At 32.8% G+C, this 27,883-nt stretch overlaps 4 protein-coding genes across 4 annotated transcripts; 3 read left to right on the forward strand and 1 right to left on the reverse strand.

Annotated features, from left to right (window-relative positions):
• The first annotated feature begins 1,214 nt into the window (after positions 1–1,214).
• Positions 1,215–5,442, forward strand: LOC107019035 (F-box protein At1g70590-like). The gene is made up of 3 exons (XM_015219624.2): positions 1,215–1,949; positions 4,387–4,520; positions 4,924–5,442. The coding sequence occupies exons 1-3, from the start codon at positions 1,388–1,390 to the stop codon at positions 5,275–5,277; spliced, it is 1,050 nt and encodes a 349-aa protein (XP_015075110.1). The 5' UTR covers positions 1,215–1,387; the 3' UTR covers positions 5,278–5,442.
• Positions 5,443–10,960: 5,518 nt separating this feature from the next.
• LOC107020212 (probable transcription factor At5g61620) lies at positions 10,961–11,687 on the forward strand. Its single transcript, XM_015220504.1, has one exon. It carries the CDS (start codon positions 10,973–10,975, stop codon positions 11,525–11,527), a length of 555 nt encoding a protein of 184 aa, XP_015075990.1. The 5' UTR covers positions 10,961–10,972; the 3' UTR covers positions 11,528–11,687.
• A 2,743-nt stretch (positions 11,688–14,430) lies between these two features.
• Positions 14,431–15,105, forward strand: LOC107019250 (transcription factor DIVARICATA-like). Its single transcript, XM_015219799.1, has one exon. The coding sequence runs from the start codon at positions 14,431–14,433 to the stop codon at positions 15,103–15,105; it is 675 nt and encodes a 224-aa protein (XP_015075285.1).
• Positions 15,106–15,941: 836 nt separating this feature from the next.
• LOC107020357 (copper methylamine oxidase-like) lies at positions 15,942–25,339 on the reverse strand. Its single transcript, XM_015220686.2, has 12 exons — positions 24,892–25,339; positions 23,495–23,604; positions 23,106–23,411; positions 22,621–22,733; positions 22,173–22,503; positions 21,868–22,083; positions 21,530–21,766; positions 21,023–21,208; positions 20,130–20,270; positions 19,311–19,579; positions 16,879–16,960; positions 15,942–16,208 (listed from the first exon to the last, which is right to left on the reverse strand). The coding sequence occupies exons 1-12, from the start codon at positions 25,103–25,105 to the stop codon at positions 16,083–16,085; spliced, it is 2,331 nt and encodes a 776-aa protein (XP_015076172.1). The 5' UTR covers positions 25,106–25,339; the 3' UTR covers positions 15,942–16,082.
• Between the last annotated feature and the right edge of the window lie 2,544 nt (positions 25,340–27,883).

A 27,883-nucleotide genomic window follows, 5' to 3' on the forward strand; every position in this document is an offset into this window, starting at 1 on the left:
TTACCATCAAGCCTAATCTCATTAAAAAATGAAACAATGCTCAACCACCTACCAGCCTTCTATCATAATCCGCAACCTCTACATCCTCCTATCTAAGATCATATCCTCGATAAATTGAAATTGTGTCACATCCTGTCTAATACCCTTTATCCAATACTTTCGACCTATCTTTATCTCTCCTCATACCCTCCGTATCCAACTTCTCACCTCTTTAGCATTTAAGTATCTCTTTTTTGCATGTTCAATTATATATTGATCTCGCTTTTGAATACTACCCCCATTTTACCTCATATATACTCAATTTTAATTTTGTCTTTCTTAATCTATCCACCGTTACTTATATTTCTCATTTGTCTTCGAATTCCGATGATCCATCACAAGATCCTCCCAAAATGAAAATAGAGAAAAAGCCAAATATGTGCATTTAACGGCTTACTACAAATGATGAGCATGACACTTTCGTGAGTACATCACAAAATACGCGTTTTCTATGACATAACAAAAGACTCAAAACTTCTCACACGCCTCCTACACTGCCCCTACCTTCTACAAAATATATTATAATATCAAAATTAATTTATATATATTCTTTGTTATAGTTTAAATTATATATACTTTTTTACTATATTTTGAATTTATAATTTTTAAATTATATTTTGAAGTAAATCACAAATATTTATTAATAAAAAATTTAACATAAAATTATAAATATTATTTTCTTTGTTTAAAAAAGAATAATCTCATTTCTTTTTTTGTCTGTTTAAAAAAGAATAATGTTTTTCTTTTTTGATAAGATTTTACTTTCAACTCATCACGTCACATATTTAAGCTCACAAGATTAATAACAATTTTTGTACATTTGACATAACTTTAATTTAAAACCATAAAATTTATTATATTTTCTTAAACTGCATATCTAATAAAACTAAATCATTCTTTGTGAAATTGAGGAAGTAATAATTAACTCTCTTAAACATATAAAGGAAAGACAAAAATAGAAAAAAATTCTAATAATTTTCTTAATCCTTCGAACGATTAACTTATATTGAACATTACTAATATATATATATTTATACATTTAACTAGTAAATATAATTATTTTTAACCGATTAACCAGTCATAACGGTTAAATAAAACCATTCAAGAGTTATGTAAACTAGTACTATTATTTATATATATTATATGTTTTTATTTTATAACCAAACATTGTGCTAAAAAGATTCAACCTTTGTCTCTCTCCTTATTATATTTCTTTCCATTTCAAGAATCTGAAACCCCTTCATCTCATTTCTTCTTCTGAACAAACTTCATTTTCATTTCAATAGCAATCGCCTTCACAAATTCGAAATCTTGTGCTAAATTTGGTTATCATTTTCCTTCAATTTCAATGGCAATGGCAGCGATTTCACCTGAATCCCAAATGAATCAAAGAACATGGCCGTGTAATTCGGACGGTGGTCCTCGTTTCACCGCCATTTCGTTTATCGGAAAACATGTCAATAAGAATGATAATCGAAGATTAACAAACAACCCCACAAACAATAATTTCCAAATTAATCCAAAAAATCAAGATTTCGCTGATTTTTCACAACTTCCTGACGATGTGCTATTGAAAATTGCAGCTAATTTCACTTTGCCTAATTTACGTGCGGCTTCACAAGTATGTAAGTCTTGGTGTGATGGGTTGAAACCTTTAAGAGAAGCTATGTTGTTTCTTAAAAATGGGAAGCGGTTTAAGCATGGGCGTGGAGGGGTGAAACCTGATTTGAATAAGGCTCTTGAATCGTTCCTTAAAGGTGCGACTCTTGGGTCTACGTTGGCTATGGTGGATGCTGGATTGGTTTATTGGGAAATGGGGAGGAAGGAACAAGGGATTGCTTTTTACAGAAAAGCAGCTGCGCTTGGTGATCCTGCTGGTCAGTGTAATTTGGGGATTTGCCTCTTGCAAGGTACCTTTTTCTTAGTTTTGCTCATCCAGTTGAATTGTTCTACTTGGTGTGCTAGCTGTGAATTCGGATTAAGTGTTGCCCTTTTCATCTTGAAAGATTCCTTCGAGAGGGCTATAGTTTCGTCGTTAGATTCCGGGAATCTTATGGTAGACTCTTGGTGGATATATTACCATTCATCTTCATTATATAGCAAGGTCACATAATTACAAGTTTGTTTATACTTGGCGTAGTTTATAGTCGTAGTCGAGTAGTCTACAAAGTCTAATCTTTTAGTGGAAAAAATCAAATTGGCAGGACGATTCTAAAAGTGAAGTTAATGCATAGAATATAATCGGGTGGTTGGAAGAATCGCAGTTTGTGGTATAGATAATGTATATTAGTAATGGTAAATGTTGATACAAATTTGGCACCTTGTTGGTGCAATCAATGAAATAAATACCTTATATGTAAAAATAAGATGGTAAATTTTTGTGTCGAAATGAGCACAATTTTGTAGGTCTATTTGTCCTGAAACGTTGAAGGCAGCATGTTTTATGACTATTTGTCCTTTCCTTTTATGATTCCTCTGATGATTGTATCTGTGAACAAGAGTAGGTTCTGCTTCTACCAATAGTATTTTTGTTGTTTCCGTTATGCATCAAGTATGGTGAAATGCTACTTCTTTAAAATCGTTATATGTCTACATATGCATGTGAAGTCATGTGATCGCTAAGAGCACCCACCATTAGTGCTCACAAATGGCGGGCTAAATCGGATATGGGTGAGTTGAACATGGCTTAGAAAAGTAAAAAAAAAGGGGATAAATATCCTTCCTTCCTATTTTGATAAGGATGGTTATATTGTATTTCACTCTTTGCTCAAGAAGCCACCTATCTTTAACAATCCAAAAGAGAAACACTCGCGAAGCTATTTCCTTTTTTTTGGTTAGTGGGGTGGGGGAAATGTGTTTTCTGAAACGGAAAGTCTCCAACTTTGGATGGGTCTTGTCATCTTGTGGAAGAAAGTTGTGAAACAAGAACTTTTCAATAGTAACTGAAAAGACGAAAATAGTTTAAAGAGCTATAGCGGGATATAGGAAAGCTGGAAAGGATAGGACTTTTTATAATCATAACTTGCAAGCAGTGTTATCAAAGCGCGCTTAAGCCCTAAAGCGAGGGTCAAAACGTGTTGATCACTTTGCCTCGCTTAATGTGCACTTTAGTGTCGTCATCAAGACTCTAAGACATACTTCTCCTTGTGAATGAGAATTTTCTGAAGAGGCGATACTAAACCAGTGATATTTCACTTTCTCGTAAAAACAATCAATTTCTTTGTCCACATATTTGTTATTAATGCTTATGAGTATTAGTTTTGAACTAAGCATATATATCTTTGTATGTTTTGTCCATTTGCGTCTTTCCTCAAATCCACACTTTATTTGCTCTTTGTGCTTAAAGCGCCAACTAACCTTAGAGCTTTTTTGTGCTTTTTGCTTTTGATAACACTGTTCACAAGCCATTTTAGGCCAACTAAGTATGATGGACCATTAGTTAGTAGTTTGTTAAAGTATATATTAGATTAGTAGTGACATAAGATTCTCAAATAAGTAGTAAAAATACAATTTGGTGCTCAAGTCGCTGTTGGTCACATGGTGAAAGTTGAGGAAATTAACTACTATAGCCTGGCAACATACAAAGGGGAGAAAAGTTTTGACACTAGTAACTGAAGATATGAAAATATATTTAAATTCAGGATCTAGCTAAGACGAAAATGAAGTTGGAGAAAGGATAAAGTATCTAAACAGAATACAAGCAGTTGCAGTGCTTATTGTTAAATAGTTTTGTCTGGTATAGGTAGTCAGTTAGTTCTGATATTTATATCGGTTCAATAGTTTGGACAACATATATTAGTTTCAGTATAGTAATACTAGGTTTACCCAATGTAGTGAGGACAAAAAGAGTAACACCAGAAGCAAATATTGTCAAATACAACACACACTTGCACCCGATATGGTCACATCTAATTAAAAATGAAAAATGAAAGAAAAAATAAACATAGAAGTCGACACTAACGGTAAAATATGAAATGCTAAGTCTTGTTTTACAGCACTTACGAGTAATCTTTGGGTTGCGATGAGCAAGTCCCTTTTTGCAGTAGGTTGTATGGGTTTGGTAGGATTGGGATCTTAAAATCCATATTTATCCATCAAATATTCATTTTTCAAATGGATAAAATGGATATTTGATCATTATTCAGCCATTTTTAATTGGGCGGTTGGGTCATGGATGGGTACTTGTTTTTCAAATCCGTTTTGCCAATGCTACCTACCAGAAACTAAGGTTTTGATTTGCACTCAGAGTTCTATATGGAAGCATTTGTTTTACAAGTTTTAGCATTAACTTTCATTACTTTTGGTTATTGTGTGTCAATGCAGTAATGACCTCTTGACTCTATGCAGCTAACCCTACGGACACTGAGGAGGCTATTAAATGGCTGTACAAAGCTTCCGTTGCAGGCTATGTTCGAGCTCAATACCAACTTGCCCTTTGTTTACATAAAAATCGTGGCCCGAGTAGGAATCTTCGTGAAGCGGTATGAAAATTTTATTTGCTTAACCATTATCTTCGTGTAGTAGACGTACAATATCACTTTGATTAACATTGTTCAAATTTTAGATCATATCATACTTCAAGGTTCTGGAATTAAACTTCTGATTTGTCAAGTAAATTTGATTGAATCGAGATTTAATCTATAAATTCCAGAGCAGCTACCATTATCAGTTAGGAAATATAAAGGGTTTCTTTATCATACACAAACTGGAAATTTTGAAACCGTTATCCTCAAGAAGCAGCACTGTAAAAAATGGTCCTAAACTTGTCCCCATGGGACCTAAAGTTTTATATTCACGATTATGGTTAAACAAAAAATTATAAGTATTAACTTTCTATAAAGATGACTGAGTTGTTTCTATTACGACTTTGCTTGTGAAATGCAGGTAAGGTGGTTTCTAAAGGCAGCAGAAGGTGGATATGTACATGCTATGTACAATATAGCAGTGCGCTACTCAGTTGGAGAAGGTTTAGTTCAATCTCACAAATTAGCAAGGAAATGGATGAAGAGAGCAGCTGATCGCGGGCATAGCAAAGCCCAGTTTGAGCATGGACTCAGTCTATTTTCCGAAGGGAACATGAAGAAAGCTGTTGTATATTTGGAGCTTGCCACGCGTGCTGGTGAGACAGCAGCTGATCACGTCAAGAATGTTATACTTCAAGAGATGTCCACTTCTTGTCGCGACAGAGCCATGCTTCTTGCTGATAATTGGCGTCCTTTGCCTTCTTCGTCTCACTGATTGAGTCTCCTTCTTGTTATTTTTTTCAGCCTTAATGCTGCCTAAGCATATTTTCTCTAGCATGCTACTTTTGAACTTGTTCAAGTACAAAGTGTAAATATACATTAGTTTTTCTTGTAAATAATATTTTTTGCTTTAAAAGTTATCATTTCTTTATGGTTTCTACTGAATTTGTCATTTCATAGAGGCACAAGACCATTTCGACTTTTCTTTGCATAATAGTGGGACTGTGTTGAGAATTCATCATCAACTTAACTAATGTCCAAAACACTTCATAAAAAAATCTAAAAAATTCCGGAGATATAAAGAAATAATTAAAGATTTTTAGAATGATATCATAGAGAAAAAAGTCTAGAAATATTCTTTTCATCCCTATCTAGGTTCTTCCATCAACAACTATACATAGAGGTGGTTCATTTGAATTGCAACTAACCAAGTAAGTAAGTGCTTAAACAAAGCAAGTAAGAAAATAAAAGTGCATTTTCAAATAAATGGTGTTTCTGACGCAAACAACAATTAACTGATTAAGTTTATAAGATAGAAGCGAATCCTTATTTCGATTATTGCAAAAGATTCTTACAAACACAAAAAAGACTTTGTTTCAATCGTTAAAACTAGACAATCAAACTTTTTGTTTCACCATCGTCAAAACTAGACCGTCAAAATTGAAAATATTAAAGGAGTTTGAAAATACTAAAGGAGTTATACAAATGAGACAGAGATACAAAGCTGACAAGTGCTACATTTACAAGTCCAATCAACAAATATAGGAACCTAGCAATAGTTTTTTATCGAAAAAACATTTGTTTCAAGAATTTTTGACTTTTTGAGTCGCCACTTAATTTTTTAGAAAAATCAAGAAAACATGTATTTTCAAAAGATTTAATAGAAAAATCAATTGAAAACATTTAAAGGGGTTCGGAGATTCATATTTATATTTTAGGAAGGTGTTAAGCACCTAAAATATCTGTTAAAAATGGTTTTTCGGCAACTAACTTAGCTTGGTTAAAACTTATCTTATAAAATTTATTAGTTAGTTTTCATCTAAGCGAAACTTATAAATTGAAAAATTATTTTAAACTATTTACACTTAGTCCAATTTTAAGTTACTAATGCATTATGACATTCTTACGGAGATTTGCAGTTTTCTAACTTTAAACTAACAACAAATAAAAAGACAAATAAGTCGATGACATTGACTTATTCTTTTCTTGTATATAGTGTCATCACCTCTTGTTTTTTGGTAGAGGAAAAGTACTGAAGTATACAAATATTCTTTCACTAAAATTCTTTCTTGTGCTGGATTTTATATTAAAGAATCTTTGTTAGTTTCTCGCTCCTCTAAAACAGTTTATTGAATTATGGAGAATACAGCTATACAGTGTGAATATATACTCTTGATGAATGTATTTTCCATAAGATATCCAACAGAAGACACTGGACTTGTGAGGTTTGAGTTCTCTTTTCTCTTCCAAAATATTTCTGGGCATGACTCGCAACTTGTGTTGGCACAAACTCTTTAACAATTCGAGTCCAATTTCCTTTTTTTCAAGTTTGTCCAAACCAATCAAGAACGCTCTATGTTCATCTTTACTCCATCTTTTTCCCTTACTACTACGACTAGTACTAGTACTACTCATCGCTCTCGTTTTACTTGTTGATTCTTCTCCAAAGGAAGAAGCATTGTTATCTCAACGCTAAACGATTTGATAGTTTCTTGGATTATTCCTTTTGTCATATTTTCTCACTAAATACTCTTTTTTTTGCAAATTTTACATAGTAGAAAAAATAGAATTGAGTAAGAAGTGTAGTTGGAGAAGCAAATGTCCAATTAGTACAAAATGACCATATAGAATCTTTTTTTTTTAAAAAAGAAAAAACTTTTTTCTTACTTTTTTCTCATTTCACATTCACACTTCTTTCTTTCTATTTTTCAGATTTTTACCTAAGAAAACACTGAAATAAATTAGAAATCACGTGTGAGAAAGGTTATATACACCCCTTCATAAAGTTTTTAATAATAAAAAAAAAAGAAAAAAATTTTAAAATTATTTTTCACTCGTGTTAGTTAAATGTGTTTCTCTTTTGTAATCAAGTACTATATGTAAGTTATTTTTTATAATAATAAGATATATATAAGACACTTTTATAATAAGTTAGTATATTAGTCCTGAATTGCCAAGTTGAAGTATATATATCGAGTTCTTTTCCCTAATTTTAATAAGTTAAATTTTTGTTTCTTGTACTCCAATTGCTAAAGAGTTTGTGCCAATTAGGACACCAATACAAGTTGCAAGTCATGCCCACAAATATTTTGATAGACAAAAAGAGAACAGAGGAATCAAACACAAAAAGTCCAGTGTGTTCGACATTAAGTAGTTATCATCTTTGAAAATAACGTAATTTAGAACCATAAGAAGCTTACGATGAGATTTCAATAACATAAACAATCGAAGAATAGGGTGTACAGTAGAAACAGTGTCGATGATCACCCAATGTGTTCTTCATTGCTCTGCCTATTAATAAAACGAATAAACGAAAGGTTAGCCTCTCTTCTCATGTTTGTATTGTTTCAACTGATTGATTTGAAATTCATCACTAAGGTGACTCACTTGAATTTAGTACAATGAAATTGTCGAGTACCCACTTTATTATATTTAGTGCAAATAATATAATGAAGGTATTTATAATCAAACAAATTATATAAATATCATTAACACTCTGAATACAATAACATTAACTCAACTGTCGCTAAATGTTGAAGTTTATTCATGTCGAATTTAGTATATTGAAATGCTTGAGTTGTAGATCTTGATTCCAGTCATTCAACCATGCGAATATATCATATGGTTGAACTAAAGAAGGTGGATTGTTTGATGTAGTTCATAGGGAATTCGTTTGAATTGAAATGTTTCATAAGAATGTGTATAGGCACCTAATAGAAGCAAGTCGAAAATCTGAACACGAGACTAATAATCCCATGTTCAGCATTTGTGCTAGAATCTTCTTGTGATAAAACCTTTGAACCTCCTAATCAAGTTGTGAGGAAGAGAGGTACAAAAGGCGTAAATGAGATTAAGGAAATGCTATTGATAACATAAATGAAACGGATAGATCTTCATGCCAAATTCATGAAAGTTGTGCAACAACTTGGCGAAGGTGTTGAAATCGAGGAGATTGGCAATCCAATTAGTGAGGTGATAGCATCTTAGAAATGCTCAACTCGAGAAATATAATCAAACACTTAAAGAATGCATTGATTGAGGTAAATATGATTCTTGAAGTGTTTGATTGAATTTCATGGAGAACTCATTTGAATTCAATACATTGGAATGATTTTCACTGTCCGAGTAGTGAGTAAACATATTGAAATGATGTTCACCATAATAAGTGTCAATATGATTTTCTATCATTTTGCCATTGAGTGGCCGAGCTCTAGATTTCGAATCAAGCCACTCAATCCCGCAAAGAAATCATTTGGTGGAACTAAAAAAGGTACTCTAAGTGGTTGAGGTAAGCATATTTCTCGAAATGGTTCGTCGAAAAATAATTTATCTATTACAGAGGAATTCATCTCCTTTATGGTGACATTAATCAAAGGGAAATAATCTTCAAGTGGAAGTGTTTTTTTTTATTTCTCAACAAGTTTTTAAATAGATAAAAGTTATTAATAACAGAACACATAAATTACTCCTAATTATTCTGATCTAAACAACTCCACCATTCTTGTAGCCTAAAGACCTGGAAATAACATATTTAACTCCTAATCAATAGAAACAAACAAATCACTACCAAACAATTAAGCTATTATTTGCATGTATTTACGTAACTATATAGTTTAATATAAGGAATAAATAAAATCAATAATAATAATAATAATAAATAATAACAATAATAATAATATTAATAAGTTTGAGAAATTTTTTTTTATATAAGACAAAGGAACTTCAAAAATTATATGTATTTGAGAAAATTTTAAATATAAGGCAGAGAATAAAAAGTATGTGTATTAATCTATTTTAAATAGGGAAATTGTATTAAATAGCAAGCAATTAATTTAAATTTAAATGTTATAGTCATAGTTTATTTTAATTGTAATTTGCAGCAAACATCTTCTTCTTTTTTTCCATTTGATTCGGTATACAAGTAGCCATTTTCGGTATACAATTAGTCATTATATATTTTTCGTTATAAAATATGTTTGTGTTTGTACAAAGAGCGGGAGAAAAATGTAGATACAAATAAAATGCATATATTTTCGTCCTATACACTTAAAATTGTACAAATACAAATCTTATTATACAAATTACAATGTATAAAACTTTATACATTGTAATTTGTGGAATCATTGGACGATTATAAATTCGTGCAAACAAATTCTGCAAAGATATATCATGGATAGTGCTATCAGTGAAAAAATTTGAAGCTCTCCTCTTGTCGATGCATATATAGTGTCAATTTCAAGGCGTCTCTATAAGTTTGGGGGCTTTAAAGTCAAATTTTAGAGACCTTATTATTTAAAATGATAAATATAAATTGAATAATTATAACATATGAAGTAAGAATGTAAACAACGTAAACTTTTAATGAAAAACATATAATATAAAGTTTAGAATAATAAAATCTGACTCTAAAATTTTAAAAAAAAAATGTAATTATATATATGGATAATTTCAGAAATCTCCCTCCAAGTTTGCCTTTATAACACTATTTAATTTCCCTTGTGGTATGACATATTACACTCGTCTCCCTTATTTTGATATTTTTTTAACCAAACTAATTTAAGTGATAAATTTTATTTGATATTCCAAAACTACCCTTATGTGGCTTCTTTTATTAATAAAATTCTAGGCTTTAATATAATCTCCTCTCAAGGAAATCTCAAACAACTTCTTATTCGTTTTGATTAGTAACTTTACACATATAAGGGATTTGAGTAAGTTCTTTAGCTTCTTTTTAGTAAATTTGATGTGTTTTATAGTTGATTTGTTATTAAGATAGGATTCAGTAGCTAAGTGTAGAGAAGTAGAATTTTTCAGTCACCCTTTGGATTCATGAGGATAGTCTATGAGCCGTGGTTTGAACTAGGAGCCTAGAGTGGCGGAAGCTACAAATTTATAATGGCGTGTGATTGTCAAAATAAAACAAAAAAAAAAATTATGGTATTTAGGGGTTGGAACCCAAAACTTCTTAATTTAGATAGACACACTTAAAACCATGACTCATAGACTATCCTCATAAATCCAAAAAGGTGACTGAACAGTTCTACTTTTCTACACTTAGCTATCGTACCCTATTTTACTAGGAAACCAACAATAAAACACATCAAATCTACTAAAAAGAAACTAAAAGAACTTACCCAAATCCTAAGTTTTAAGAATTCGACATAATATATACAACATAATTTTTTCGACAAATGGTATTGAAAAATTAGGAAATATAAGTTTTTCCCTTAATTAATTAGTACTGGTCTATTTTGAGTAAAGCTATACTTTTGTTTCTTGAATTGTTTACCTTAATAGTAGTTTTAAAGTTGTAATAATGTATTTATTTCCTTATTTGTCTCATGAATACACGGTTTCCTTATTGTGTTAACCTATTAGGAATAGGAAAGCGAGTTAACGGCTATCACAGTACTAGTTATATAAAGAATTGGAAGATATTGCACTTTTTACTCATTCTAAAAACAGTAGTTATGGCAAAGAGCATCAAATTGTTTGGCGCTGAAATTCATGTGAACAACGTTGAAGAATCAACGAGAGGGATGAGTAGTCGTCGTAGTAGTAAGGGAGGAAGATGGAGTGAAGATGAACAGAGAGCGTTCTTGATTGGATTGGATAAAGTTGGAAAAGGAAATTGGACTCGAATTGCTAAAGAGTTTGTGCCAACTAGAACACCAACACAAGTTGCGAGTCATGCCCAAAAGTATTTTGATAGACAAAAAGAAAACAAAGTAAACAAACACAAAAAGCGCAGTGTCTTTGACATTGATTTGGGCGAAGAATCGTCAAATACTCGTCTGGAGTTGTTGTCGAAAAGGGCGTATAACAAGAAAGATCACAAAGAGATTTTGAATGAAGAAAGTCCAATTTCAGCAATGCCAATCAGATACATACTTCCTCCTAATGGAAGCTATGCCTGTTATGAGTTTAATTTCATGTCATTATCGACTAATGCAACTCCAGTAGTCCGCGGGGCTTCGTCTCAGTCTAGTTCTGCGTCCACGGATGATTTAGATCTATCTCTCTAGCTATTTCAACACACAACATTTACCCAATTTTGAATCTTTTCAGTAATGTACAAGTTAACGGCTTTATGTTTGTCTCTCATGATGTAACTATTTTGTATTTGTCACTTGTGGTATCAATCAATAGCACTACATTTTCATTGTAATAATATTGATCAATATCCAAATTTATCCAAATGAATGTCTACTTACTGCAACTTGTTCTCCCGAATTAGTACTAGTTAGGAATTTAACGATGGACAAGGATCATCGCGTCAAGTTCCATCTGGTTAAGAGTGAAGCACTAGTCTCACAAATGCACCACAACTCATGTTGGTAATAAAGTATATTAAAGATAATTACTTAAATAAAATTAGGAATAACCTTTCTTTTAACCTTCCCTAGGAGTTTCTACATTTTTGTTAGGATTGGAAGTGAGGGTCACTTACAATCCAGCAGGCGACAACTTCTTCTTAATTCTTATCATAAATAAAAGTGTAAGAAAATTATTACAAATAGTTGGTATATCTAAATAATTTGTATTCATTTTCCTATTTATGAGTTTCAAACGGTAAATATTTTTGAAAAAAGTATTTATTAATTTTAAGCAAAGACATAATAAAAATTTATCTACGTTTATAATTTTTCATAAAAGTATCTCCTAGAAGACAACAATATATCTAGTGAAATCTCATGACTGATGTCTGAAGAGGTAGAATACACACAAACCTAACCACAAAATGTGGAGGTAGATTATTTCTGAAATATCCTAGGCTAAAATGCAACAAATTCCTATATATGAAGAAAAAGGAGACAACGAAGAGAACAGAGTCTAGTGCGATTTACGTCCCCGTGTGATTTGCAGGCTATTACACAATGGAGGTTTACCCAGTGTGCACAAAGTGCTCACCACAGAGTGATCACCTCGAAAAGCAGAGGTTGTGACATAAATTGAAGCAGCTGCGAGTCATTCTGATTTTAAAGAAAAAGAGAAGTTCTTTAACTTAGGAGAGATTACCTCTTATGAATAGTTGGATAATTGTTATACAACTACATTTTGACAAAACAAATCCATAAAAGTTCAAACAAAAAACCAAACATCATCAGCTACTATTTTTCGGTAATTGTCGAAAGAATTGAAATTGTCTGAATTTTGCTGCGCTTGAAAGAACTCAATCAGACTATTGAAAGTTTAGATAGTCAATTAATCGAATCCTAAAACAATGTTGGCAGTAAATCAATCAATGACACTAAAGTACACTAGAATATATTTGTGCAAAAGAAAAGACATTCAGAAACATTGAGGAACCTTTATTTATAATTTTTTATAATTTATAATCAGTTACTGCGAACATTTTATATGCTTATTGTACTTTATTGGTAAAGTTACAATCTTTTAAAAAAATCACAAAGATTCGAAAAAGTCATAACTTTCCGTAAAAATCACTATCCTTCCAAAAAAATCACAATCCTTTAAAAAAATCACAAAAATTCGAAAAAGTCATAACTTTCCATAAAAATCACTATCCTTCCAAAAAAATCACAATCCTTTAACAAGTCACACCTCTTTGATTTTCTTTCATAAAATTTAGAAAGCACACTCTATTTTCTTGTACTACAATTTTAATTTCCTACTCCTTAGTTGTCTAATTTGGATTTCCCAATGCTCATACTTTGTTAAAAGAAATCTATAAAAGAAAAGAAAAAGAAAAAAAAATGAATCCATGTTATTATTATGGATTAACGGAAAATCATCCTATTTTACAAACCCATTTTTTCCATGTGGCAAATGATGATTTGTCCATGTCATTTTTTAAAAAAAAATAATCAAATTTCTAAAATCGATTTGACTTTTTTTTTAATCGATGCATAAATAACATTTTCTCAAAGTTATTTCCTTATTTGGTTCATGAATACACGGTTTCGTTATTGTGTTTAACAGACCCCAAACGGATTAGGAATAGGAAAACGAGTTAACGGCTATCACACTACTTGTATAAATAATAATAATAATAATAATTAAAAGATATTGCTTGCCATTTGCAAAAAAAAAAGAGTAATACCAATATACTAATGAGACCCAAATTTTTCAGTAGAGGCATCAATCAATAGCACTACATTTTCTGGTTGCAATAATAATATACTAATGAGACCCAAATTTTTATCCTTCAAAAGGATAGTCTGTCGCACTTAGCTCAATAACTTATCAATTATTGAAATTAGCCATTTAAAAAAAATCGATGAGGATTAATTTTCCCACCTTAACGTACTTAAGTGTGTAGCCAGATGCTTTAGAGTATGCTTTTCAACGCTGCAGTTTTGTTGGCTTGTTACACTATACAAACTAATTAACTAAACATTATAATGATCAACATTTTTACTGTATTAGTTCCCAATAGAACTATTAATTTGGTGTGGCGGTATAACATAAAATACCATTGCATTATGTTATGGTGTTGACGCTAGAAATGTGCGATTTGCTCTGCTTGTGATTGATGCAGAAATTCCTATTTCTATCATATTGATTGTTGATGAATTAATTCCGTAATAACCACAAGGAGACTGAATCAAACCAATCAATAGCACTAAAGTACACTAGAATTTGTTTGTTCAGAAGAAAATACTATGAGGAACCCTATATTTATTTATAATTTATACACAATAAAAGGTACTATGAACATATGTTTATCGTACAAAAGTCACGTCCTTTTGGAAAAATCATAACTTTTCGGAAAAGTCATAAAAGTCAGTGTACTTCCAAAAAGTCACAACTCTTTTGAAAAGTCCCACCTCTTCGATTTTCTTTACTATTTAGAAAGCGCGCACTCTGTTTTCTTGAACTACAATTTTACTTTCCTACTCCTTAGTTTTCTAATTTGGATTTCCCAATGCTCATACTTTGTTAAAAAAAAGTGCAAATAAAGGGAATGGGGGATAGCAATGGTAGTTTTAAACTATTTGGTGTTACGATCAATAATGATGAAAATGAGGATTCGGTATCAGTATCACAAAAGAAAGGAAAAAGATGGAGTGAAGAGGAACATCGGGCGTTCTTGTGTGGATTGGAGGAACTAGGAACAGGAAATTGGAGTGAAATCGCTAAACAGTTTGTGCCAAGCAGAACGAGAACACAAATTTCCAGTCATGCTCAGAAATATTTTGCATGGCAGAAGGCTAAGAATGACAAAGCAGCGAAATCAACAAGTAATGTTGACTCGTCATCGCCTACTTCAGGGAAAGAAGATTCGAATGAAGAGAGACCACTTTCACCAATGCCAATCAGTTACAGTGTTCCAAATGTTTCTAATAATGGGGATTCAGTGAATTTACTATCAAGGAAGCAGGAAGGAAAATGGACTGAAGAGGAACACGAAGCCTTCTTGATTGGAATGGAGAAAGTTGGAAGAAATTGGACTAGAGTTTCGAAGGAGTTTGTGCAAAGTAGGACGCCAACGCAAATTACGAGCCACGCTCAGAAATATTTTGAGAGTCTAAGAAACAACAGAGGACCCAAACGCAGTGTCTTTGACATTACTTTGGAACAAGAATCCACAAGTACTTGTCCAGAATCTGTCACGAAAGGCAAACAAGTCTTGAAATGATTTATCATATTCATCAGTCCTTTTTGTGTCTGCGAGAATTGTCTCATCTGATTTTGTAATTATTAACTCTATTTTTATGTTAGTGGTTTTTCATCTCAAACTGTGTCATATACCTTTTGTTTTTCTTCTCAGACACCGTTAGACGTTGAACTTTATTACAGAGAGGGGTGGGGGTGACTCTGGACTGATTAGATTGTTTAACACCTTTTCAGTTTGGATTGAATAAATGTGTTGCTTATTCTAATTATGGATTTTGACCCACCAAAGTTGTGATGATAAGTTTTTGTATTAGTTTAATGTCTTGGTTTATCAGGTCTAATGTCCGTCGAAATGGAGCGAGATTATTTTAGGTTTTTAACTTCTGTGCTTGTAAAAGCTTATATAAGCAGACGATGAACCACTAAAATGAAAAACTTGTTTGTTATGATGTATTTGCGGTTATCAGCCGCTACTATTTTTCGGCAATTGTTTGAATATGCCTTTAAACGACCGAGTCTTGCTTAGCATAGTCTGCAATACTTCATTCTAAAAATATAGATGAAGTGCAGTATAGGTTTAAACCACAATAAGCTTTGCTGTATAGGGTATAGTTTCAGAATTTTTACTTATACATTAAAAGGGTTTTTGTCATAACATATCTGCAATTGTCATTCCATGGAAGAACCAAGCACATTGACGTGCAATATGTGCATAGTTGGTAGCTGAGAGAAAAATTATGATGAATTAAAAAGAGATAGCAGCAGGGGAAATATCTCAAGTTTCTTCCTCGTGACAGCACGAATTCTTCAGATTGCAGTTGGGAGTATTTAATTTACTTTAGCACAAAACAAGACAAATTCAGACACCATAGAACAATAATATGCAAACTTGCAGTCGAATGTTTATGTTCACAAGAAATCGTTTATTCAATCCAAATACAAAGATAAGAAAGCAATTTCTGCATCACGATCCCTGAAGACAAAACTAGATTGAATCTATCAAAGCTTAGACATTACACCATCATTGTGGCAAGACTTTGCCACTGTCCCGTTTTCCTTAATATCTGAGTCAGACATGCTGGGAGGAACATCAACAGCTGGGGAGCAATTGAAGAACCCATGAGGCTGCATCATAAACAACATTTATCAACAACAGAATTAACATAGTCATGTGGAGCATAGAATTTACAAAAACCGTTGTAGGTGTTTCACAATGATGGATATCACCATATCCTCGGAAAAGAAATTCTTTTGCTTCGAGAGAAGACAAAAAAAAAAACTTGAAGGTGGGAGCCAACCTATCAACTCAAATGCAGATAGATACACAAGTCCAGAAAAATTTCACCAACATAAACACAAAGCTGTAAAGATATGGAACAAATGCCGCGTCGAGTGCTAGTAGTGTCACAAGAAACACAGCCCAACCTATTCTCAGCCCCAGTTATCCGAGGACTTGTGGGGAACAAGCTAGAAATCCAGCATATAGAGGATCCTCCTCTACTGACTTACACTTAAATATAAGACTACAGCTTCAGCAAGGTTCAAATCCATGATGTCCCACTAACCCACACATCACATGTTGTGATCATGTCACTCCCACTAGAACAAAGCCTCAGCTCTCCCAGCCCCAATCCATTGTGAAAAGTAAATGGGTGAGAATTAGATAATGCTAAACACCTGTTGATGGATATGCTTAACTGGGCACGTGTTTTACCAGTGAATAAGGATTTCTACTGTATATGTGGGATGACACTGCCGATCAAGAAAGAAAAAAGTCAAAGCCCATTTACTATACCTGGAGCATAAAACCAATGTGTTCCACTGGCATGACAGGCCAGTCTTCTAGCCGTGGAACATGTATAAGTCCAAAAATATACCTGAAAATTTAGAAAACTTGGTCAGCATCCCCTTACAGCATAATTAGAAATATTTAACAAGCTTGATAGCCATAATGTTCCGTTTCAATTTAAGCTGTACTAATTGCTCTTTTATCCATTTTTTCATCATTCCACTGAACCCTCCCTTCCCCTCTTCCCAACCCCTTTAGTGAATGTCAATAACATATTTTCACTCCAATGGTTGCTCTTTTGTGTATCTCCTCTTTGTGAAGTTCTTTCTATTACTGCCGGCAAATTGAGCTCATATTTTGGTAACTCGTCCAATCATCTCATATTCTAATGAGTTAGAGTAATTTTTTACTTCGATAAAATTGGGTTTAAACACATATTCAACCCATCAAAATATAGGTTTTCATGGGTAAACACCAAATAGGTCAAGCTTCCAACTAATCATTCCTCTCTATAATTGAAAAGGTGAAGTCTTTGACCCTCCAAAAAATTATATCTATTAAATGTACATTTCATTGTTAATTATAATTAATTTTTAAAATTTTATATTGGATAACAAACAATAGTGTAAAGTAAGACACTGATTAAAATGCATTAAATACGTTTTAATCCTAAAATACAAATATTCTTTTACTTTGAAATCAAAAATATTTACCCCTTGTTATTACATGAATTTTTTTCAATATTAAAAAGTAAGATTAATAGGAACAACAATTGAAATTAACAGCTCCAGTCACAAGAAAGAAAGTGGAATTTGCTTTGCAGGGAATAAATAATCTCAAAGCCCCAGGTAGGGATGGACTTAATGCTGTATTTTTCAAGCAGGCTTGGCCAGTGGAGGGAGAGGAGACAGTTAATGCTGTACTAAATTTCTTTGATACAGGGGAACTGTACAAGGCAATCAATTGTACAAATGTGACCCTCATTTCCTAAGGTGCAGAATCCAACCAAAATCAGTGAGTACAGACCTATATCATGTTGCTCAACATTATATAAAATCATAGCTAAAGTAATCACTGCCAAACTAAAACCTGTTATGGAAACATTAGTGGAACCAAATCAGTCAGCTTTTGTGCCAGGGAGGGCTTTGAATGATAATGTTATATTGAGGAAAGCATATGATTCCTTGGAATGGACATTCTTGGAGCAAATATTGGAAGAAGTTCAAATGCCATCTAAAGTCATAAAATGGATCATGCAATGTGTCACCAGTCACCTATTCCATCCAGGTAAATAGACATAACACAAAACCTTTTAAGGCAAAGAGGGGAGTAAAGCAAGGAGATCCAATGTCTCCTTATTTGTTTGTGCTAGCCATGGATTATCTGACCAGAATTTTAAAGACTCTGCAGGGAAAGCCTGAGTTTCACTACCATCCTAGGAGCAAAGAACAAAAAATAGTGCAGTTGAGTTTTGCTGATGATTTGCTGATGTTTTGGCTATTCATCATGAATCCAGCAGTAAATGGTAGACTTGCAACAAAGGATAGATTGGCAAAATGGGGAATTCTACAAGTATTAACTTGTCCCTTATGTCAACAAATGGATGAAGATCATGATCATATTTTCTTCCAATGTGCATGCAGAAGAGGTGTGGAGGGGTATACTGCAGTGGCAAGGCATAACAAGAAGTGCAATGAATTGGATTAATGAAATATAATGGGCAGTGAAATACATGAAAGGAGGAAGCAGTAGGACACTTGTGTATAGAATGGCAATGGCAAGCACCATTTATCATATTTGGTTAGAGCGTAATGCTAGTATATTTCAACAAAAACATCAGGCAGCAGGATGCTTGATCAGAAGGATAATTCAAGATATCCATGGGAGAGGTATAAGGTATCCTAGAATAGCTACTAGATTATGCAATTTGAATAACTACCCATAGGAATAGCTAGTAGATATGGAAGTTGGTTTAGCAAGGATGGAGCTTATGTCCATACCAGCTAATTTTCTTGTTTTGTAACGTTTACTTGGTAAATAAAATTTTACTTACCAAAAAAAAAGTCGTACTTTTTTTTTACTTTTATGATATAATAAAACTAACCAAAGTATTTTAACATTTTTCATCCAAAAAAAGACTATAAAATTTTCTCCACATAAGTAGAGTACTATTTACTCCTGAAAGTAAGGGCAAACTTGTATTTTACCCATCCCATTTGTTACCCAATCCATTTTTACCCACACAATATGGGCAGGTTGAGTTATTACCCATTTTCAACCCGCCCAAATATGACCCAACCCGCATATTCGCCACCACTACTTTAGATGATAACCCTTGAAATAACAGATGAGAATGGCCAAGACACAAGAAAAAATGAGTAATTAGTATACTTTTTTGTCGCCATAAGAAATCTAATCTGTATTGAGAATGGACTAACCAAAGAACTATTTGCGTTTCTTCTAGGGATCGATTCTGCTGAACCCAAGTAGCCAAACCTTCACCAACACGGGGATTTTGATTTGGAAACTCTCCTCCAGGAAACATCTCTTCACGAGAGTAAGGGGTGACCCAAAGATTATGCTTTAAGAAGGCAGCTCTCCTCAAGAATTTTGCCTCTGAACCAGCTAGTGGCAGACAATTTGAACCTGGTACTAGCTTATAACCAGTTAACTGCCCAGTGCGATTGACTGTTCTTGTGTTCCGGATCTGTATATTGAAGAAAGAAAATACCATCTAACCATCATGTCCAAGTAAAAGCCAAACTAATCACCATAACACAACAGAGGGGTAAACAAATACACAAGACTGACAATAACAACAGCTTTAGCAGTCCCAAACAAGCTGGGATCGTATAAGACAGTGACAATAACTTAAAATAGACAACTTCAGATACACATGATGGAACAGCCGAATAACACAAAAAAAAACATGTGCTGGATTCACAACTACCATAATTGACAAATTAAATAAACATCAACTGTGGCAGATTTGCAAAATGTACTACTATTGCCATTATTTAAGACCGCAGAATTTGAGCTAAGAGAATAGCCACGATACAGCTTCTGCCTTCAGTTTTGATAGAAGGATAGAGGAATACAGTACATCATCAAACAAAAAGTTCATACCATTATATTATTTACTGTTTAGGCAGAGCATAGAAGCTTTGAGCATTTATGTAAAAGCATTACATAACCCATATATAAACTTTACTATATCCTTTGATAGAAAAGCTCCAATAAGAGATGAGGAAACTTACAATCCAATGGCGTGCAGTTAAAGGATTACAATCACGCATTGCTTCCAGTTCAGTTCTAAGCAATCTTTCTTCAGCATAAAATGCATTATTATGAACATTATTTTCTCCTGGTGGTTCAACTCTAGCGTTTACTTCAACCACCTAATACAATAAACTTTAGGATCAGATTTCACATGAAATAAACATATAAAGTTCATATACCGAAAGTAGGATAAACAAGGAGGATATTATTTTGTCCCCAGCAATGAAAATTAGTGTGTTATACTTCGGCAAATTATATCAGAAACCCATACATAAATCCTGAATGTACTACTCATGAACAAATAGCTAAATTTAGTCTTAATAATTGATTTCCTTTTCATTGCCCCAAGTCATCAATACATGAACTGGTTCAAGTGGTCGGTCAATCTCTGATGTAGAAATACCAGTCAAACAGCATTTCAGACTTCCAGTCCAAACATAATTTGGATGTTTCATGAACTTTTCCAATTTTATCAGGTCTCTAACAACAAGAAACATATAGCATTCAAGCAAAAAGGTTACTAGCAAGATAGAGATGAATTAAAAAAGAAACCTATGGTTGAAGCTAAATGTGTTGCATACTGGAGAAATGATACACGGTTCCTAGAAATGACATTAGAGGATCCAGCCCCCGTGATACACCATCACAGTATGTTTAAGGAATTGAACAAAAGACATGTGGGAGAAATAACCAGAAGGATCTGGAAGGAGAAAAGGAAGTTGCAGAGAAGAAAAGAAAATATTTAGGTTATAATCCCCACAAGGTTCCAAAAACCTCCTCTTTGGTGAAAAAAATAAAAATAAAAGGAATATCAGAAAAGTCGGGCGCAGGATTCACAAGGGCTTTTGGGAAGACTAATGTGAGGGCATACCTGATTATGTGATTCCCCGGATTTGCAATCAACAGCCATATCCATGCGAGCCACAAAGAAGTGCTGATGTACAGGTGCATACAAGCCAGGTGCAATAGTTGTTCCATATTTTCGAACTTCCCCTGGTAGAAGAGCACCTAAGCTGAGAATTCCAGTCAGCTTGACCTCAGCCTCGATCTTCCCATCCTGTGATGAGAAATAAGAAATTGATGTTTGAATATCCAAATCTAAAAATCCATATGGACAAAATAGCTCCACATTTTCTCCTCTATAAAGGAACTACAGACTACTAATGTGATTTAAAGTGGAACTCCTGCCTTACTGAAGTGATGAATGTACAGTCTAGAAACATGGAAATGCATGCTCAAATTAAAAGCAAACAATGCTACAAATTGAAGCACCACCAGCTTAATTTAGCTAAAACAAGTAAATCACATGACATCGGGAAGAGATTATGCAACCAATGAAACCAACAATTTAGCTCTTATTTATAGAAGGGTAAACCACCTGATAAAAATGCCAGTAAAATCCATATTCATAGTTTGCCACGGTACAGATGAAAGACACAGTTAACCGTCGGGAGCGTCGTACTTCAGCTAAACCAGTTCTCCAATCTTGATGCTTCCATAAGATTCCATGATCCTCCTCGTGTAAGCAGACACAATTTTCAATTGTCTCAACACCGCCAGTGAAATTTGTAAAATGCGCATCGAAATATTTAATGTAACCTAAGCAATCACAACCCTGCAATAAAAGTGAGCACTCATATGTGATCGCAAAGTTAATTTCACTGAATATTATACATGGAAGATGCATTTCACAATGCCAATAAGATATTTCCTGACCTTTTTTAAGGAATGTGCATTTTTACCAAGCCCATCTTCCCCTGCATCAAAAGCATTTTTTCTGTAATGTGGCTCATTTGGATCCCCATAGGGCACAACCATTTCAATGAAGCTCAGTCTATGAGCAACAGGTCTACGGCCTCTGCTACCATCAATATACGCAACAGAATAGATAACCAGGCCCTCCCTGGGGGTAAAACCAATACGAAAGTTCCACTGCATAGTATAATAATAATTGGTATAGAAGTAATTAAATCATCCACAGAAAAACAGAAAAATGATATATTGTTAAAAAAAAAAAGTACCTTCTGCCATTCAACAAAGTGTCCATTGACACGGAAGCTAGGACCTTCAGGTTGAACAATAAGAAGAGGTTTAACATCACTTCGGTCAACTCCTCCTCTCGTTTCACCGGCAGTGTAATTTCTCAATGGATCAGCCGGTGGTAATGGAACCACTTTACGATCTTCAAACTCTATCACAACCATATTCTGCATATCAACAACTATATGAATTCCTTCAACTGGGCGAGCATAGCCATTTTCCATAGGACAGTCACTCTCAGTTCTACAAAAGATAAGAGGTTTTCCTAGACGGCGGTTAGGTGCATCAGCATCACTGAAGTAACCGGCACACCTGAATAACTAGGAGTGTTATTATATCTAAGCCATACTATAAACAATGCTATATAATATAGTAAGAGATCACATGCAATGCTGTTTACAGAGAGATTTAAAGAACAGAGCAACCAACCAGGCATCGACCATCACAAGATCCATATCATCTATTCCTCTCTTCTTCATTGCATCACGAAAAGGAGGGAAATCCTTCACCACGGCTTCGCATTCAGCATATTCAACAGCATCCTGCAATACAGTTAACAGATGACATTTCTCTTTTGGGCGCAGCAGTAAAACAGGGTTCTAATTCTTGTGTGACCAAACATTATAACTGTATTTCTTCCATTCTTCCACTGGAGAAAAAAGAAAAGCCACAAGTATGTAGAGCACACAACTACTGAAGCCACTATTGTGGCTTTTTGGTCACAAGTAAACACAAGCATAAAAGTACTCCAAACATCAAAATAGCTTTCTTATAGCTCTTGATAATTCACTCAGGCCCAATTTAGTGGAAATAATTGGTGGCAATGTTAATCAAGACCCTGGTAAAATCACCTAGCAAAAATTCTTAAAATTTTCAACATGATATTCAACTTATAAGTTAACATAGGCACCTACCATTGGTGGCTGTATATCGGGCACGACTTTAGATGAAATGACTTTGCCACGGTGGTGGCCTCCTCGAGTGACAGCATGAACCTGTGAGAGCTCAACAATCCATATGCTGGTCTCATTTGATTTCTTGTTATAAACAATCAGTTTAGCTTTCCTTGGAGGAAGTTTACTGGGAATTACAGGCCCACCTTTTGTTCTCGGCAATAAAGATGGTTGAAAAGGAGGAAAGAAGTATGCATCAGCTAAAGCAACCACACTCTTATCTGGTTCCACCAAAACAACCTCAACAAAGCGCATGCTATCTCTCACCTAAACATCGAAGTACACTGATAAATATTGATAATAAGAGAATAGAAACAAAAAACATCCATATGCATAGAATAAATAATGACCTCGGGAGTGCTTCCAGCTGCCCTGACAGTTGCCACGGCCACAGAAATTTCAGCAGCAGTTAAGGGGTCCAAAGGATGGTGAGTTTGAGCCCTCAATAAGGTAGGCAGTCCTGTCAACATCAAATTTGAACAATTGTTCGTGAATGAGCCACAAATTTTCTCAACGTTCCTTGCACACCAACTCTTGATATAAACTTGTCATTCCAAGTTGATGACTAAGACTAACGGTCCAGATACCTAAAACACTTTGCAGCCAAACCGTAGATTATTTGGAAATCTAAACTCTCGAGCTCTGACTGAACTGCCCAAGTATCTACAGTGCATTCTGGCCAAACCTTGGATTTATTTCAACTCTCAAATTTTGTAATTATGTAATCAAATTTGTTCTATAGGTTTGGCTTCCAAGTCCTGACCACTTTGGTGCTAGACTAGACTTCAGCAGTATAAAATATTGTCTGGTGCTTTAAGTTGTGATTGAGTTGAGAGTCTATTGGAAACCACCTCTCCACCCCATGGGTAAGGCATGTGTACATCCTACCCTTCCCACACCACTCTTGTTGAGTATGTTGTTGCTTAAATTGTGATTAAATGATTTAAGGAAAATGGAGAAGGCTTACATTAAAACACACTCCACTGCAACATATAAGAATAATAATAATTTCATATGTATAAACCACAATACCATAAGATTTTTTAGGCATTTGGCTCTGAGAACCTCTGGGAAATTCAAAATTATTGGAGGAACAAAATGTATTGAGACACTTCCTGAAATGAAAAGCGAAGTCATCTTCCAGCTGGAAAGCACAAACTTTAAGAACATTTCAACCGTCGAAAAATGTTTTTCTTTTACACGCTTTTTTTTTTCTAAAATATTGCTTAGAAAACTTTTTCCAGAACTTGTCAAACAAAAAAAGAAAAAACAATGAACTCGTGACTGACACAAAGAGGAAGACGGCGAGCGGAGGATATCCCTTGCCTGGGAACAAAACACGAGTAAAAGTTGTGATTTACAAAAGGAAAAAGTGACAAATAAACAAAATCAGTCTCGATTTTTCACCATTTTTATGCCGTTTATCTCTTCTCTCCAGATTTAGTAAAGGTGAATTGGCAATCAAGGTGAAGGATGCAAGTTTTACATACTGATGAGAAGAAAGAAGGTAAACCACTAAAATACGGCTCCGCACAAAGAAACAAAATTAGCTTGATAAGTCATGCGTATTTTCACACGCTTTCTCTCAAAGTTTAACCTATTAGCAACACGAATTAACATTTTTCAACAGCAGTCATCTTACGAATAGCCAAAAACAAGGCGGTACGATCGAGATTCGAGATATTTCAGTTCTGCATGTAAATACAGAGCAACAAAATAACAATTCAAATCATGAAAGCAAATATACCTTTCACAGCAGGCTGCTGATTTTGCGCAGAAGGACGATCAATAGAGTCAATCACAGCCGTCAAAGTAGAGGGAGCAGCAGAACTAGCCGATCTGGTGGATGAAAGATCAGAAACATCAGCTACGGTTCCACCAGCAGTCCATTCAGTTTCAGAAGCGGCGGAAGCATTTCGTGAAGGGGCAGAAACCGTCGTCTTTTCCTGAGCTGAGGCCATTGTAATGGATTGGTAAGTTCACCGTAACCGCCGTAGTACTTGTTACTGTAATAGTAGTAGTAGTAATCCTCTGACATACAGAGCTTCACTATTCTCCTTCTCCGATTTGACAAATTCACCACCTTCTTCCGACTGATTCCTCTCTCAGCGAAAACTTGTTTTGAGTTTTTCAATGGAGAATAGTGAAGACGAAAAAGCGTGAGTGGAGTAAATGTTGGGTGGTGGGGCACTTATATAGTGGAGAATGAAAAGGAAAAAGAAGAAGAGAGCCCAGGGGTGGTAGGGTATCTGGATTGCGAAGAGTTCTTTCTAGAATAAATAACGTAACGTGAAGTTAAATATCACGAATTTATATATTTATAAACTATTAAAGTTAAATATAATAAAAAAAATAATCGATAACACATCTTTTTTAACTGTTATTTACATTTATCTTCTTTTTTTTTTAAGTAAATATTCAAAGATACCTTATTTATTTATTTTGTAAGGTAGGACATCTCTTTAATTGGTATATATATTTATCTTTTTAGCAAATAATCAAAGATACCTTATTTATTTATTTATTTCTTCATTATTGTTAGTAATCTTTTACCTATTTTGTTTATTTCTAAAATCATTATTACTACTGATCTCTTTTTCAAAAAAAAAATATTTCTGCCTTTTGTTTCCTTCTTTGTAAATTCTCACCAGCCTCTTTAAACACAATAAACACGCCTTTTTAGAATGGGTGATGTAATTTTTTGCTAATACAAATATACAAAAATGTGTGTATTTATTTATTTTGGTTTTATTACTAGTAATCTCCAATCTTATTTCTTTCTTTTCTCAGAAAATTATATTCTTTTTATTAGCATTGTTATTTGTAATTTATATTTAAAATTAAATTATTTGACTTTAAAAATTAAAGTTATATCTTATAAATTGATACATAAAAAATATAAATTATTATTTTTGATAATGGTGAGAAGCGCATCGTTAGTGTATACTCCATATCATAAAAACATAGAAATTTTCAAAAATAATGTCAACAAAGATATATTATTATTATTATTATTATTATTATTATTGTTATTATTATTATTATAAACATAAATAATTAAAAAATATGTTATTAATGCACATTGATTTGATTTAGATTTAGATTACTTAATAAAGAAATAAATTTATTTCCACATACCTTAGATACCTATTGTGATTTTAGACTAGGCCTTCAAATAGTGAAACTGTTTGGTTGTTTTTCTTCTTCTGAAATTTAATTAGCAGAATATGTTTGTTTTTAAAAAAATAGATAAATTGTAATTATAATGTATTAATCTTCTGTAAAATTACGTTGTCTCAACTTAATATGACATTTTGAAGTATCCATTTATTTGTTTGTTGATTATCTTTTTAAAGTAAAATTGCTTTTATTTACCAAAGAGCTTATATATAATAAAATAAAAATCAACAAACTCAGACATGTAGCCCGAGCCTTACTTAAACACCTAACCCATATTTCATCTCTATCTAACTATTTCTATTATATTCCGGAATATACATTAAGTTCTCGTAGTCTACTTAATAATTTAGGTTGTCGAAATTATTAAGTGTTTGGCTCATTATTTTTAATTCTAGTTGTTTTTAAATCAAAGTTCTTTAAAAATTTTCTTTTCAATTATACGCTTGAATTATTATGTAATTGGACAAGATCGATAATTGTCAAAAAAAAAAATTATCACCTTCTAATTAGTTATGAGAAAAATAATTGTGTTCTCATGTTTCCAATTTTCTACTTAAATTGTTAGAAGATAAATAATTTTCATCTTAATCAATTAATTACTCACAAAATGTCAATTTTCAATTTAAAAAAAATAAATCATTTATTTTTAAAATTAAAAAGACGATCAACTGTGGTAAAATTTAATAAATCATCTACATTTACACATAAAAATTGCAAATTGTATTAATATGTATGTAATTTTTTAAATTGCTAAAAGTACAAATAATTAGTGATATATTTGTCTTTTAATTAGTAAAAATATTAAACAACTCACATTTCAAATTTGTATTAAATATATTTAGAAACAAACAACTCTCTCTAAATAATTTGTAAACTAATTTATTTTTAAAAAATTATTAGTATAAATATAAAACATAAAATCAAGAAAATGAACAAAATAATTAAAATGATTTGAGAATATTTTTATCTTATGACTTATATATTACTAATACCTCCAAATGGAAGGTATTAGTAATAACTAATACATCATATAACTAATCTATATTAGTTATACATAAGTCCAAATTCTTATAAAACATAGTACTAAATAATATCATATATAATATATGAACTATTTATTTTAATACAACCTATCAAACGATCCCTTAAATCATATTAAAAGTGAACAAAAAGTACAAACCAAACAAAAATAAGATTAAAAGAAATTAACATTAAATTTCGAATTTTTACGAACCTAATCACGAACAAATAAATACCAATGATTTGGTCGGAGGCTAAATTTAACTTGATCTACATGTAATTATGTTAATGTTAAAGACTTTTATTTGGACTCAAAAAATCATCAATCTCGTCATCACTGAAAGCTAAATAATTCTATTTTTAAAAAATAAATGTATTTCTAAGGAGTTTCTTGCATTCAATAAATCATATTATTTATATTATATTACTAACTTTCAACCTTTTTTTTTTGTATAATATTAATTTTAAAATATATTAGTATCCACTATCACAAAAAGTTTCTAGGTGCTCTAATAATTCATATATATAATATATATATA

This window comes from Solanum pennellii, chromosome 5, assembly GCF_001406875.1.
Source record: "Solanum pennellii chromosome 5, SPENNV200".
Taxonomy (NCBI): Eukaryota; Viridiplantae; Streptophyta; class Magnoliopsida; order Solanales; family Solanaceae; genus Solanum; species Solanum pennellii.